Raw genomic sequence first — 12233 nt, 5'->3', positions numbered from 1 at the left:
TCTGGGGTGTTCATCAAGTCGACGGGGTGGTGGTGGCCACCTGTCGGAAGACGTCGGAAAATTTCGCATGCGTCCTCGTTACCTGCGCAATACAATCGCAGGCAAAACCTGCAATGAATACATGACATGTTTTTTTTTTCCTGGCTCGTAGTACTATTTGCGTATTCGACGACGCCAAACAACGCCACAGACACATAAACGTCAATGCGAAGATAAATTTCTAAAATGTCTTTGACGGCTGGGCACAGGCTTTGTCCAAGAAATTTGGATTCCTAAAGACGCCAAAACCATCTCCATGGGATGATCATGAGGTGAGCAATTTTTTTTCGAATTTTTTACGGTGAATTTAGCATGTGTGAATATGAAGGCATTTTTTGTGTTTACAATTTTTCTCGATTTGTCAAGGATTTTTTCGTAGTGGAGGGTGGGTAATTAGTCGAGATGGCAAGGGAATTTTCCGATGTTGACGAGTTTCCTGTGGATGGTGAGGACAGCATCGCAGGACTCAATGAAAAGCTTTTGGAATTATTAAAAAATCCTCCAAAATATGTGCAGACTTCGAGTTCAGTGGCAAATTCGGCGATTGATACTGAGGCAGATTGCCAGGTTGAGAATAATTATTATGAAAATGCAGGATTATTGCATTGCAAGTGTGCCATTGAGTGTAGCTTTGTCAGGAGAAGTCCTGTTCATCCGAGAAATTTATCGCAATCTCTACCGCCGATTGGAGTTTTTTGGGATATTGAAAATTGCTCGGTGAGTTGACGAGTTTTCATGATTGAAAAATTATTGATTGAAAAATTTTCAATATGATTAGGTCCTCAAAAGAAGATCTGCTGCCGCCGTAGCCCAAATTATAAGAGATAAATTTTTTCATGGTTATAAAGAAGCCGAATTCATCGTTGTTTGTGATGTAAATAAAGAAAATAAACAAATCATTCAGGAATTGAATGATGCACAGGTAAATTCAATAAAATTCCAACTAAATGCATTTTGAGTCAACTTCTTGTTGACTGTCTTTCTTTGTTTTAATGATTAAAGTGTCAATTATCAAATCACTTGTGAAAGAAAAATCACGTTTATGACTTTTAGGTAAATTTAATCCACGTAGCAGCTACGTGCAAGAATGCAGCTGATGAAAAATTGAAACAATCTATACGAAGATTCGCTGACATACACGGAAGCTCAGCTGCTATCATCCTTATTTCGAGTGACATAGATTTTGCTGCTGACCTAAGTGATCTCAGACATCGAAAAAAAATTCACGTTATTCTATTGCACAATGAAAATTCATCGGAGACACTCATACATTGCGCCAATGAACACTACAATTTTACGGAACTTATGGAATCACTGCCAATCAGAACACCCGCCAAGGTATTTGAGCGATTATTCTTCATTATTCCCCCCATTATTATCCATCAGATAAGATTGAAAATAAAATTGTAAGCAGGAAAACGAACAGGAAAAGCAGATCTTTTATCGTCTTTAATTATCTACGAGATATGCGGATAGCAATCGAGAACTTTTAATAACAAAATTATTGAGGCATTAATCTCTCCATGTTTTTACTTAGACAGTTGAACCCTACGATCTACTTATCAGTAACCTTCCGAAAGATAAAGGTCTAACATCTATAAGGAGACGCCTAAAACGCCTCTCCGAGAATTGTGGCGGTCGTGTGATAGGGATAAATTCAAATGCCGCTATATTACGCTTCAGCTCCCAGGATTCGGTTGACAGGTATAAATGAATATTCAAATATTTCCCGCATTTATGCTGCCGTTTGTCCCTTCCAATCTAATTCAATAAAAATCACCTCACTTGTGGATTCAACTGGCCACAGGGTGGGGGCAAAGTATATAAATATGGAGATGTTCTATCTTACCCATCAGCAATGTAACGACAATCACTAGCCGAATATCGTACACGGATTTAATTTTCGTTAACGTACTAGCATCGTTGAAATAATTTTACCGTTTTTAAGAACACATTGGTACATGTAATTTTCAATACAGTTATCGTTTTATTTATCTATTATTCTATTTATTTTGAGGATTGTTCGTGGTCGTATTATTTTTTCGCTGAATTCTTCGTATTAGATGAATTGGCAGATTGTTTATATGGGTGAGTTTAGTTTATGGACCGTGTGGTAAAAACGAAATAAATCAATGAAAAATCATATTTAAGATGAATCCTTGATTTTTTTTTTTGACTCCGAGGTGAATTGGAAAATTTTCCTGGAATGCAAGTCCATGCATATCCCATCACCAGATTTGCGATTACCTAATGAAAACTGATTAACAGTCAAAATATTAAATAGCGTTGCTTCATAATTTATTATTTATTTTCATACGCAGTGATTCCTTCCTATGATTGATCATTTTATTATTTTTTCCATCAATGCCCAAACGGTCGTTGACTCTATTGTCCTCACACGAGGCAAATTATCGTTGAGGAAGTTTCAAACCTCTTTGGAGGTCACTGACAATAACAAACTCTCTCTGATTTCATGTAGAGCTCAAAAGCGCATGGATGGTGCGCCAGTCTTTGATGCAAAAATTACTGTGAAACTTCTGAAGGAAAAAGGAACTCGAATAGCCCGAGGTAATAACAATAAATCGTTCATTAGGGGATTTGAGGTATTCAGTGGATTTGAATTGTTCGTGCATGTACAGATTTCTTATTTTCTCTCTTCTATTCTTTCACTGAGACTCTGTTTACAGTAAATATTCTAAGGCCCATTGTTTCGTTTGTAGAAGTCAGCTCGACCCTCGATTTGACGAGTGAATCTGTAGCTGTTACCGGCTCACCTATCCAGATGTATAGCGCAAATGCGGCTGTTGGTGTTAGGAGTTTACCCTGTACACCACATTATAATTCATCATCACCGATTGTTGGAGGATTTTCCGGATGGAATGGCATCCACTGTCCCTCAGTTAATCCTCATTCGGGGTAAATTCAATTATTTCTCATCAACTGCTACGATTTTTTTTTCTAATTGATCATTTATTGTTTCGAATGATGAAAATCCGAGAACGAGTTCTCGAGTCATGGGTTGATTTATAAAGTCCCCGGTGATTCGAACAATGACCCGGTTTGATCTTATCTGACGAAATAAAATATTTCAATGATCAATAGAGAATCGTAGACAATTTTTATTTAAAAATATTTTGTGCATTTTCCAGTGGATTCACTCACATTTTCATTGAATATTTTGAAAAATTATGAATTCTAGAGGAATGGTACCAGCCCCAGTTTACCTGAACCGTTCATACGCCAACAATTCTGACACAATGTACAATCGCCCCTTCACAGAGCCCCCACGTGGACATTCCCCCGTGGTGTGGCCAGTGGTAGGTCCCCAGTACGGTCGCTCTTGGGAGGATCCCTACAGAATGAACAGTCAAAAGTCCTTCAACAAACGTTCCCAACTCGGGACAGCCCGTGAGCCCAACCAACCCACCTTATCCAACACACCAGAAGGAATGAGATGTATTCGTGGTGCTCACAGTGGATTAAATCACACACAAGCTGAATGGAGCATGTTGAGGCCATCCTACTGCCCCCTTCCACCATCAAATGCCTTCAACGGCTCAAATTTTTGTCAAAATTCTTACAAACGTGGTAGCTCATCACCACTGTTCATGAATCAAGGGAGAGATCATTGCAATGGGCAGTGGAATGGACAGGGACAGCACATTCAACCCATGAGGAACACGAAGACACCATCACCATACGGCAATGGTGGAATGCTCCCCATGAGCCAACAGTCGAGTCGCACATCGCCCTATCAGCACAGTGAATCTGAAGAAGAGGTCGAGAGATTCTTCAATCCCATCAACAGCCGGAACAGTTGTCCTGTTGCTAATTCCACTTACACACCGATCGAACTTCAAGTTACAAATTTGGATCAGAGCTTGGAGCCCAAGGAAATGAAACGCATCTTGTCCTGTATTTTTATGAAGCACATTCATGTCATTCACGTTTCAGTCTTCATGCAGTCTGATGGCAATTTCGCAGCCAGTGTCAAGGTGCCATCCCTCCAAGACGCTCAGTACGCCATTTCGCAGCTGCACAGGTGTAAAGTTGGATACAAGAGAATCCTGATATCGTATGCACATGCTGGAGGTCCCAATCCTCAACTCGTCAGGTCACAGATTGTTATGCTCTTGCAGGAAGTCCCTGGTCACAAATTACCGCTTTTCAAATTCAGGGAGATGTATGAAAGTCGATTTATGATATCCATCAGCGTTTCGGAGCTGTATAAGATGAAGGACGTTTGTATTGTCACTGAGGATCCCAGTGGGCGAATGGTATCGTTGAATCCTGATCACAGGAATACACCATCTCCTTGCATTGGAAATATTACACAGGTAATTTATTTATTTATTCTTAAAACTCATTTATATTACATAATTACATTAAATAGCTGGAATTTGGAATTTTTTGATGATGACAATAATGTGCCGAGTCTGAGTTATTTCCATCGAGAGTTGAGTTATTTATTCCTTTCGAATGGCATAACTGTGATCATTGCTAGAAGCGAATTATTAATACCTGATAATAAAATTCAATCATTTCCCTCATGCATTCCATCAAAAATATGTTGAATCAAGAAATTTTTATGTGACTTATAACAGGATGGACCCCTGGAATTGCCATTCTGCACAATTCACATGCAAAAATCCGTATCAGACAAGGGCTGGGCCGAACAGGAAATGGCATCCCTGCCAAACGTCATGATTCCCCTAGAGTTCCTTGCAACACGAGTTGAACAATTACTCTCATCCCACAACGGAAGTCTACCACTCCCAAGCCTTCCTACGTGCTACGAGGGTGTGTTTCAGGAAGCTCTGAACGTCGATGAAAATGGTGTACCCCTTGAGCACTTGGTGTCCTGTGTCCCATCGGTTGAATTGAGACAGGGAATTGGAAGTGTAAAGTATCTCCTGTGGGTAGGAGACAAGTGTCCCGACGACAGCCACGAGGAGATCAATAAATGCGTGAGTCCACCCCTGGCTAATCAACTCGCATTATTTAGTAGAGAACTCGTCGACTTGCTTAAAACAGCTGCACACTGTCAATTACCATTCAATCGATTCATTCCTGCGTATCACCATCACTTCGGAAGGCAGTGCAGAGTGGCTGATTATGGATTTACCAAGTTGATTGATCTATTGGAGGCATTGCCCCATACAGTTCAGGTAATGGGAGAGGGTAACAAAAGAGTTGTCACCCTCTCACATCGTGCCCAAGTTCGTCGCTTTACATCAGATCTACTCCGAGTGCTCAAAGCTCAAGTGAGCAAACAAATAATGCTCTCTGAATTCCCCAGAGTTTATGCCCGGGTTATAGGTAAACCATGGGACATCGTGGATTACGGTGTGTGTGAAATTCACGATATTCTCCATGAGGTTTCTGAGAATACAGTGGTCGTCGCAACGTGCAACGAATCTGATAAACTCATTTCAATTCCCACACGTGAACAAACACCTGAAGAAATCGAACGAACGAAACAATTCGCTGTTGAAGTGGTGGAGCTACTTCGTCATGCACCTCAATGCAGCATGCAGTTCAACAAATTTGTCCCCTCGTATCATCATCACTTTGGCCACCAATGTCGAGTCTCTGATTACGGATTTACTAAACTGATTGAGCTCTTTGAGGCAATTCCCCACGTCGTCAATATCGAGGACGCTGTTAACGGCGAGAGGCGCATAAGTCTCACCGAGAAAGAAGGACTTCGAGTTTTGGGCGAGCAGATAAGCAAACTCGTCCTTAAAACTCGAGGCGGCCTCGCTGTTTCAAGTATTGCTCAGGTATTTCTACATCAATTCGGTTACATGCTGCGTCCAGAGTTCTTCGGTTGTAGCTCGATGCTACAACTGATGGGAAAACTCGACGATACTGTCAAAATAATTCAGGGATCGAACTCTCCACTGGTTGTTCTCGTGGATAAATCACACGCTCAGCTGGTGGGTCTCCAGTGTCGTCGTATCCTCATGGACCAGAGCCACCACAAGATGACGTTAAAAGACTTCAAGTTGCTCTACAGTGAAGTCTACAGCACTCCCTGTAATATAAATGAATTCAAACACGATCTGTCTGAGATTGTTAAATTCTCTGGTGAGGGAGATAAAGAATCTCTCCAACTGACTCCACTTCAGTGTTTAGCTTGTAATATTTACAAGATCCTTATGAGCCATGGGGGTAAACTGAGTCTCCAGAAATTAGAGAACACGTATTTGAACACTTTTGGAAAGGGTTTGAATCCTGCACAATATGGTTTTCCTACTTTGTCTGCTTTGCTTCAAGCATTACCATGCACAGTCACGATTAAAGAGACTCGCACTAAAAAGAAAAATATCTTCCTGAGTAAAAAATTGGCAACAGTAGGAATTCCATTGCCTTCCAACTTTCTATCTCCACACAGAGGTAATAATTCCAGCAATGAATCTCTAGAGAGTGATCAAAGAATTGATATCAATGAGACTGCGATTCCTGACAAATGGATGGGAAAGAATGCTGCAGTGTGGAATGATCGAAGAAATATCACCTCATGGAAGAAGGATCATCAGTGGGGGTTGTCTACTTCTGATAAATCTTTGAAGTGGCCGATCCTCGAAAGCAGTGGAGAGTCTTTCTTCAAGAGCTTGATAAACACTCCAACGTTGATAAAAGATCTACCGAAACCACCGAAGCCAGATACACCTCCTAATGGTAATGTTGATGGTGAGAGCACGTGGAAGTCGTCTGTCTGGTCGACACCACCTCATTTCAATCGGGATATTCATGGGAGGAGTATAGAGATTCCACCAATAACCCTTCCCACTTGGAATAATACTGATGTTGAAGATTCTGTATTAAACCTTCTGTCACCAGCAAAATATCTACTACCAGCTACTGCTAATCCACTGAACCCTAAGACTCCACCTTATTATTCAACTAAGCATCTTGTTATTGCTCCACATCCCTCTGAGTTACCACTGCCATCACTCACCCTAGCACCAAGACGTAGCCTACATTCCAATAATGACACATTAGAGTCGAGATTGTTAGGGAATTCCCTGGAAGTTCATAGTCCAACTAATTCGGAGAATTACAGTGTCTCGGAGAGTGAGTCTTCAGATGCACTTAATACAACTCCCAGCAAGAAGATGTTCGCTGGGAAACGTCGGCTTGCTGCACAGTTCAATCAACCGATGGATTGAGCTCGCGAGGATAATGTCGAGGTATGAATTTGTCATAAAAGATGCCAGGTGTTTTCTTTTATTATTCAAGGAATTTACGAAACGAGAAATGGAGAAGAGCAGAGATAAATTTTAGGAAATGTGAGGGAATCTGAGACATCTTTGTGTGGATGGAAAATAATGGAAGAGATAGTATGATTGATATCGTGAATTTTTTATTGATACTTTGCCTTCGTGAGATTCACTTGCTATGGAAAATAGTGCCTAACATTCTTCCCGACTGTGATATACAATATGTACGTAATGGGTTTTTCGTTTTTAATGAAACAGGGATTAGCTTCTTTTTAATTTTCGTTATTCTGATTATACTAGTATTGTTTGATGAGTCTCAGGAATAATTATGTGAAGTAATGAAATAGCAGATGGATATACCATGCAATGCAGCACATTATTTGATAGAGTGAAAGCAAAATATCGATATTTTATGTCGTTGGACTCGTAATTCCCGATTCTAACGAGCAAAGTGAGGTCAGAATCGCGTGATTACGGGCACCTAGAGATGAATTAATTTGCTGGAATTTGTCATGGTACTCCAGAATTCAATAACCACGAAGAGTTCAAATCCTTATCATAAGTATTCCATTTCCATTGTTTATAAATCGATCGTGTAGTCTCATGCACTGTTTCCTTCTTTTTAATTGTTGATTAATTTCGTCATATTTCCTAATGTCAAGAAACACAACGATAGAAAATCCTACGAATATGCATGAACTTTTCCTCAAATTCGAAAATAACAGGGAATAATTGGAATTGAATTCCAATTATTTATTGATATCGGGTATAGGTTGAGAAAAATTCTAAACGATTCTGTTGATTTATTTTATTGGAAATGAGACATAGAAATTAGTTTATTCAGGCGATAGCAATAGATCATTAATTATTCCACTGAATCTAGAATAATAATTGTATTTATGTAAGTTGTTTCCTGCTGTTCCCATACGTACCTGGAAGTGATCTCAAATAATTTTATGATACTCATAGAATTTACCATTCATAAATTAGATCATAGCTATAATTGATATCAAGGAGTAGAAGGGAAAAAATAAAAATCACCAATGAAATACGTTAAAAGCTCAAGAGTAAATGAATTAGTAATTGTTGCCTTCATTCTGGTCTTTGTCCTCAATTTCAAATAGTTCGTACATTGCTAATTGTATATTTATGAAAATATGTGCGAGGGCAGAGCATACCCTAATATCATATGGCTAATTGATTTTGTAACTAATTATTAATTATGAAGTCATATTTTTTTATATTTATTAATAGTTTTTTATACAGCTAGGAGCTTTTACATGGCGAAATCAGTGCGACCACGGGAATTAGTGAATTATATTGAAAAATATCACCATTTCTAGTATTTTAAGAATAATATTCAGCAATGATTTTTCGAAGTATTTTAAGATGATTTTACCGAATCAGTAATAAAATCTTTATCTCTGTAAAAAAAATGTAAAGGAGTTAGAAATTCCATAGACAGTAATCAGTGAACGTCATCATGATGCCCTAAAAAAAGAGGAATGATTAATTGAGAAAACTACGTTCAATCTAATCCAAAGGTGCGAATGGATTCCCCAGCGAAAATTTTATTCCAATAACGAGAAAATCGAAAAAAAAAATATGGAAAAAGTTCAGAAAAAATATGAATAAATAAAAGTAGAATCCCAGGAGCAGCTATGTGTAAATTCGTAATGAGTAATTTTGTCCCCATTGAGTAATTTAATAAAAAAAAATGAATGTCATGCAATCGATGTTTTTTTTCTGTTCATTTTTGCACCTGTCGTTATTTTTATATTTTCAAAAGTTTTCTCAGGTGTATTGACTGGAAGTTCGAAGGAATTTATGGGAGAACATTAAAGACCATTTTTTTCTCATATCATTCGATTCGTAAATCCTTGGACCACGTCTCAAATTTGAAGCAAATGGAATTTCACAATAAAAGTTGATGTAGAGAAAAGGATAAAAACAGATGATTAAACAATTGTGCCACAACAACAGTTTATTAATCCAATGATTTTGAGAATTCACTGCAGTGTGAGTGAAAGGATACCCCATTCGTTTGTTTTATCGTTTAAATATCTACAGGTTTAATATTATCACTCTACGTATGATACAATTAGTTATTCTCGGGTTCCTTCCTGTTTCCTTTCATTCCGGTACCGACTTCACCGTGCCTTCTCTCCCAGATCAGTCGATGCTTCTGTTTCATTAAAACATCGCGGACGTTCGGGTGAGGACCTAAATCACCATCTAAAAATTTCGACGAAAATTCATAATTTGTTCAATATAAAAAAAAAACAAGGAATTTACGATTTCACAATAGAGGGCAATCGACTCGTCAAAAAAATTCGCAAATAAATTGTGTCATGTGTCATAAAATGTAGACTGATAATTTACGTTGTGCAAACCACTCAGCAGCTGCTTTTTCATAAATATCGTACAAGTGATCGCAGGCATCCTTCCTGTCCTCAGGATTGTATGCACAACAGTCCTCATATCTTGTTCTTAGAATACTCAGAATCTCATCGTCAACCATCCTAATAAAATCATACAAGAGAACATCCTGATGATATTTTTCATTGACTATTGGAAAGTTCAAATAATTTATGGCATTCCGTCTTCCAAATCTCAATCACGCTATGCATTTATCATTTTCGACTTCGAGTCATACTATGAAATACTAAAAAAAGACAGAATAATTTTACATTTAATTAGGAATGATTGAAAAAAAATGCAAGGGGCAGGGCTGAAAGAATAAACTTCAAAGAAAAATCCCAGAAGATTCCTCTCGTGGTATTTATCATGTAGGTGATCATTAAGTTGGCCATTAATTGATCATTAAATAAGATGGAATCTTTTTAAAAATATTATACTTAAAATTAATGAATGAATAACAGGAAATTTGCTAACTTGTCTCTATCATATTGGCAGTTAGCTTCATAATGGCAGACTAAATCATCAGTGTAGCACTCGTCAATCGTTGGCACTCTCTTGAATTTTCTATGATACCACGGATAGTGCTGTTGATTAGGGACAACAATTTTTTCTGTCAACAATCAATTAAAAAAATCATAATAAACAAAACGAGTATAATAACCACATCGGCAAGTGCCTGTAGTCAATGAAAATAACCTATTAAATTGGACGATTAGATAATACCTCGAAACCAAACAACTGGTGCCTCAAGAGTTTCATGCACCGAGGCGAGAAACTTCTCCAATCCACCCCGGGGATCCATTGATTATCGCCAATTTATTAATCTTCGCAGGAAAAAGCCCGAGTTTTAAAAAACTGAATTTTTAGTAAGGACAAGAAAATGAAAATGGCAGTGAACAGGACTGATACAGATTCGATGTGGGGAATATTACTCACAATTGTTGGCATCATATCATAATAAAATCACATGAAACCAAAGAGGATTGACTAAAGTAGAGGCTCAGTTCTGGGGGTTTGAGTGACCCCAGCGGCATCGTAGTGCTGCACCCCAAGAGAGGGAGGGCGCCACATGCAATGCCGGGGTGTTTTTTTTTATTAATCAAGTTTTTATTGCAATGCTGGGGTGTCAAACGAGTCGACGGGGTGAATTTTATTTTCTGCGGTATGAATGCTTTTTGGTATTTAATTGTTTAACTGAAATTTAGCCGACTGTAGAACGAGCGGAACGGGGAAGCCACATCTTGCGGAATTTCAAATGGAAAAAATTATTCAATATATTGAAGATATACTACTAATCCTATCCTATTATCCTATTATAAAAAGGACAAACATCGAGACTAACGATATCTCGAAAGTTTGTCACGCTTATTCCTCATTGGTTCAGTCGTCTGAGGCGGCCAATTTGAATTTGGAGCTCATTTAAATTAATAATTTTTAATCGCGATTTTGATAATTAGAGCGCGCTGTAGCGCGCGTTCGTTTTCGTGTCACCAAAAGTCTCAATAAATTTCTTCGATGCCTCACGAGACGACACCATGTCCTCAAACAAAGGCTGAAGGTCAACAACAAAGCCCTCAAAGTTTATCACGGTAAATGAAAATCGTCACACACTTCCAATAATCCAAATGCCCCTCAACATTCTTTGTCTTATCACAAGCTCACTGCAAGATTCACTAAATACGTTCTTTCCCTCGGTTTTCTACACGTTTGTCGTCAACACCGGCGGTTTTGTTTGACGATCCGCGTATTATAAAGTCTATGCTCTTAAACCCGGCGATTTCCGTGGAATTTCACGCACTGAAAGTAGCCGGGCACCTCGCTCACCGAAAAGCGAGGGAACAATGGACTACGTCAGAAGATGGTGAAGCGTCGGAGTCCCCACGCATGCGCACAAGAGGCTACGGGCATTGCCATGCGCAGACACTCCAAGCGAATGCGCCTGCGCCTGTTAAGAACGACGCAGGACCGGCAACAAAGAATTTCATACGTGTTTGCCAAACCGCCAAAATTTCCGGATCCCGCCATTTTATTAGGCGGCAAATCGTGAGAAAAATCAGACTTTTTCCCGGTTTTTTGTGGGGGAGTGGATACGACGTAGCATTAATAACATCCTCGATTGATAACGACATTGTTTTTAGTGCAATATTGCTTCGTGGAAACCGAAAATCATCAGTGGACTGTGTTGATATCCGGGGAAAAAAATCGTGAGTGTGGGTCGGTGTCGTGTTGTGGAAATTTCAGGGTTTTTAGCAAGAGATCAGTGTGGTCCTGGTGGATATTTTTTGGGTTCGAATTTGTCAGTAGAGAGTGTTAATTTCGTGGAAAATAAAATGGTGAGGATGGGTTTGTGGCGTGCTGTGGAAATTTCAGTGTTTTTTTCAAGTGACAATGTTGAGGTTGGTGATCAGGGTGCTCTTGCTTGGTATTTTTTTGGATCCCGACAATATTGTTGAGGATGTCTACCCCTCAGGATCTGTAAGAAAAATCACGATGTGAGAATATTGTTGAGGATGTGTACCCCCTCAGGATGTGTTTTACAAGTGATGA

The 12233-nt window shown here is 39.0% G+C and overlaps 2 protein-coding genes across 4 annotated transcripts; one reads left to right on the top strand and one right to left on the bottom strand.

The window, feature by feature from the left end:
* Positions 1 to 146: 146 nt before the first annotated feature.
* Positions 147 to 8997, top strand: Marf1 (meiosis regulator and mRNA stability factor 1-like protein). 3 transcript variants are annotated; one of them, XM_011308832.1, is made up of 9 exons: positions 147 to 311; positions 406 to 756; positions 818 to 961; positions 1093 to 1377; positions 1577 to 1743; positions 2519 to 2607; positions 2760 to 2955; positions 3239 to 4376; positions 4644 to 8997. In XM_011308832.1, exons 2-9 carry the CDS (start codon positions 442 to 444, stop codon positions 7212 to 7214), a joined length of 4905 nt encoding a protein of 1634 aa, XP_011307134.1. In that variant the 5' UTR covers positions 147 to 311; positions 406 to 441; the 3' UTR covers positions 7215 to 8997. The 3 variants fall into 3 exon arrangements, with proteins under 3 accessions (XP_011307134.1, XP_011307136.1, XP_011307135.1); XM_011308834.1 differs by lacking the exons at positions 147 to 311; positions 406 to 756; positions 818 to 961; positions 1577 to 1743 and having other exon boundaries at positions 1321 to 1377; XM_011308833.1 differs by lacking the exons at positions 147 to 311; positions 406 to 756; positions 818 to 961; positions 1093 to 1377; positions 1577 to 1743 and adding an exon at positions 1802 to 2127.
* A 226-nt stretch (positions 8998 to 9223) lies between these two features.
* Positions 9224 to 10624, bottom strand: ND-PDSW (NADH dehydrogenase (ubiquinone) PDSW subunit). The gene is made up of 4 exons (XM_011308825.1): positions 10410 to 10624; positions 10161 to 10296; positions 9648 to 9787; positions 9224 to 9500 (listed from the first exon to the last, which is right to left on the bottom strand). Exons 1-4 carry the CDS (start codon positions 10486 to 10488, stop codon positions 9367 to 9369), a joined length of 489 nt encoding a protein of 162 aa, XP_011307127.1. The 5' UTR covers positions 10489 to 10624; the 3' UTR covers positions 9224 to 9366.
* Positions 10625 to 12233: the final 1609 nt, after the last annotated feature.

This window comes from Fopius arisanus, unplaced genomic scaffold (assembly GCF_000806365.1).
Source record: "Fopius arisanus strain USDA-PBARC FA_bdor unplaced genomic scaffold, ASM80636v1 scaffold00063, whole genome shotgun sequence".
Taxonomy (NCBI): domain Eukaryota; kingdom Metazoa; phylum Arthropoda; class Insecta; order Hymenoptera; family Braconidae; genus Fopius; species Fopius arisanus.
This window is presented reverse-complemented; position numbering and strand designations above follow the sequence as displayed.

What these genes read in the sequence shown, in the direction of transcription:
- Marf1 (XM_011308832.1), top strand. Translation starts at nt 442, where the DNA reads ATGGCAAGGGAATTTTCCGATGTTGACGAGTTTCCTGTGGATGGTGAG. An exon ending in TCCCAGGATTCGGTTGACAG is followed by an intron (nt 1,744 to 2,518) that starts GTATAAATGAAT and finishes GATTTCATGTAG; the next exon opens with AGCTCAAAAGCGCATGGATG. An exon ending in AGGAACTCGAATAGCCCGAG is followed by an intron (nt 2,608 to 2,759) that starts GTAATAACAATA and finishes TTTCGTTTGTAG; the next exon opens with AAGTCAGCTCGACCCTCGAT.
- ND-PDSW (XM_011308825.1), bottom strand. Translation starts at nt 10,488, where the DNA reads ATGGATCCCCGGGGTGGATTGGAGAAGTTTCTCGCCTCGGTGCATGAA. An exon ending in TGCCAATATGATAGAGACAA is followed by an intron (nt 9,788 to 10,160) that starts GTTAGCAAATTT and finishes TGATTTTATTAG; the next exon opens with GATGGTTGACGATGAGATTC. An exon ending in TGCTGAGTGGTTTGCACAAC is followed by an intron (nt 9,501 to 9,647) that starts GTAAATTATCAG and finishes CGAAATTTTTAG; the next exon opens with ATGGTGATTTAGGTCCTCAC.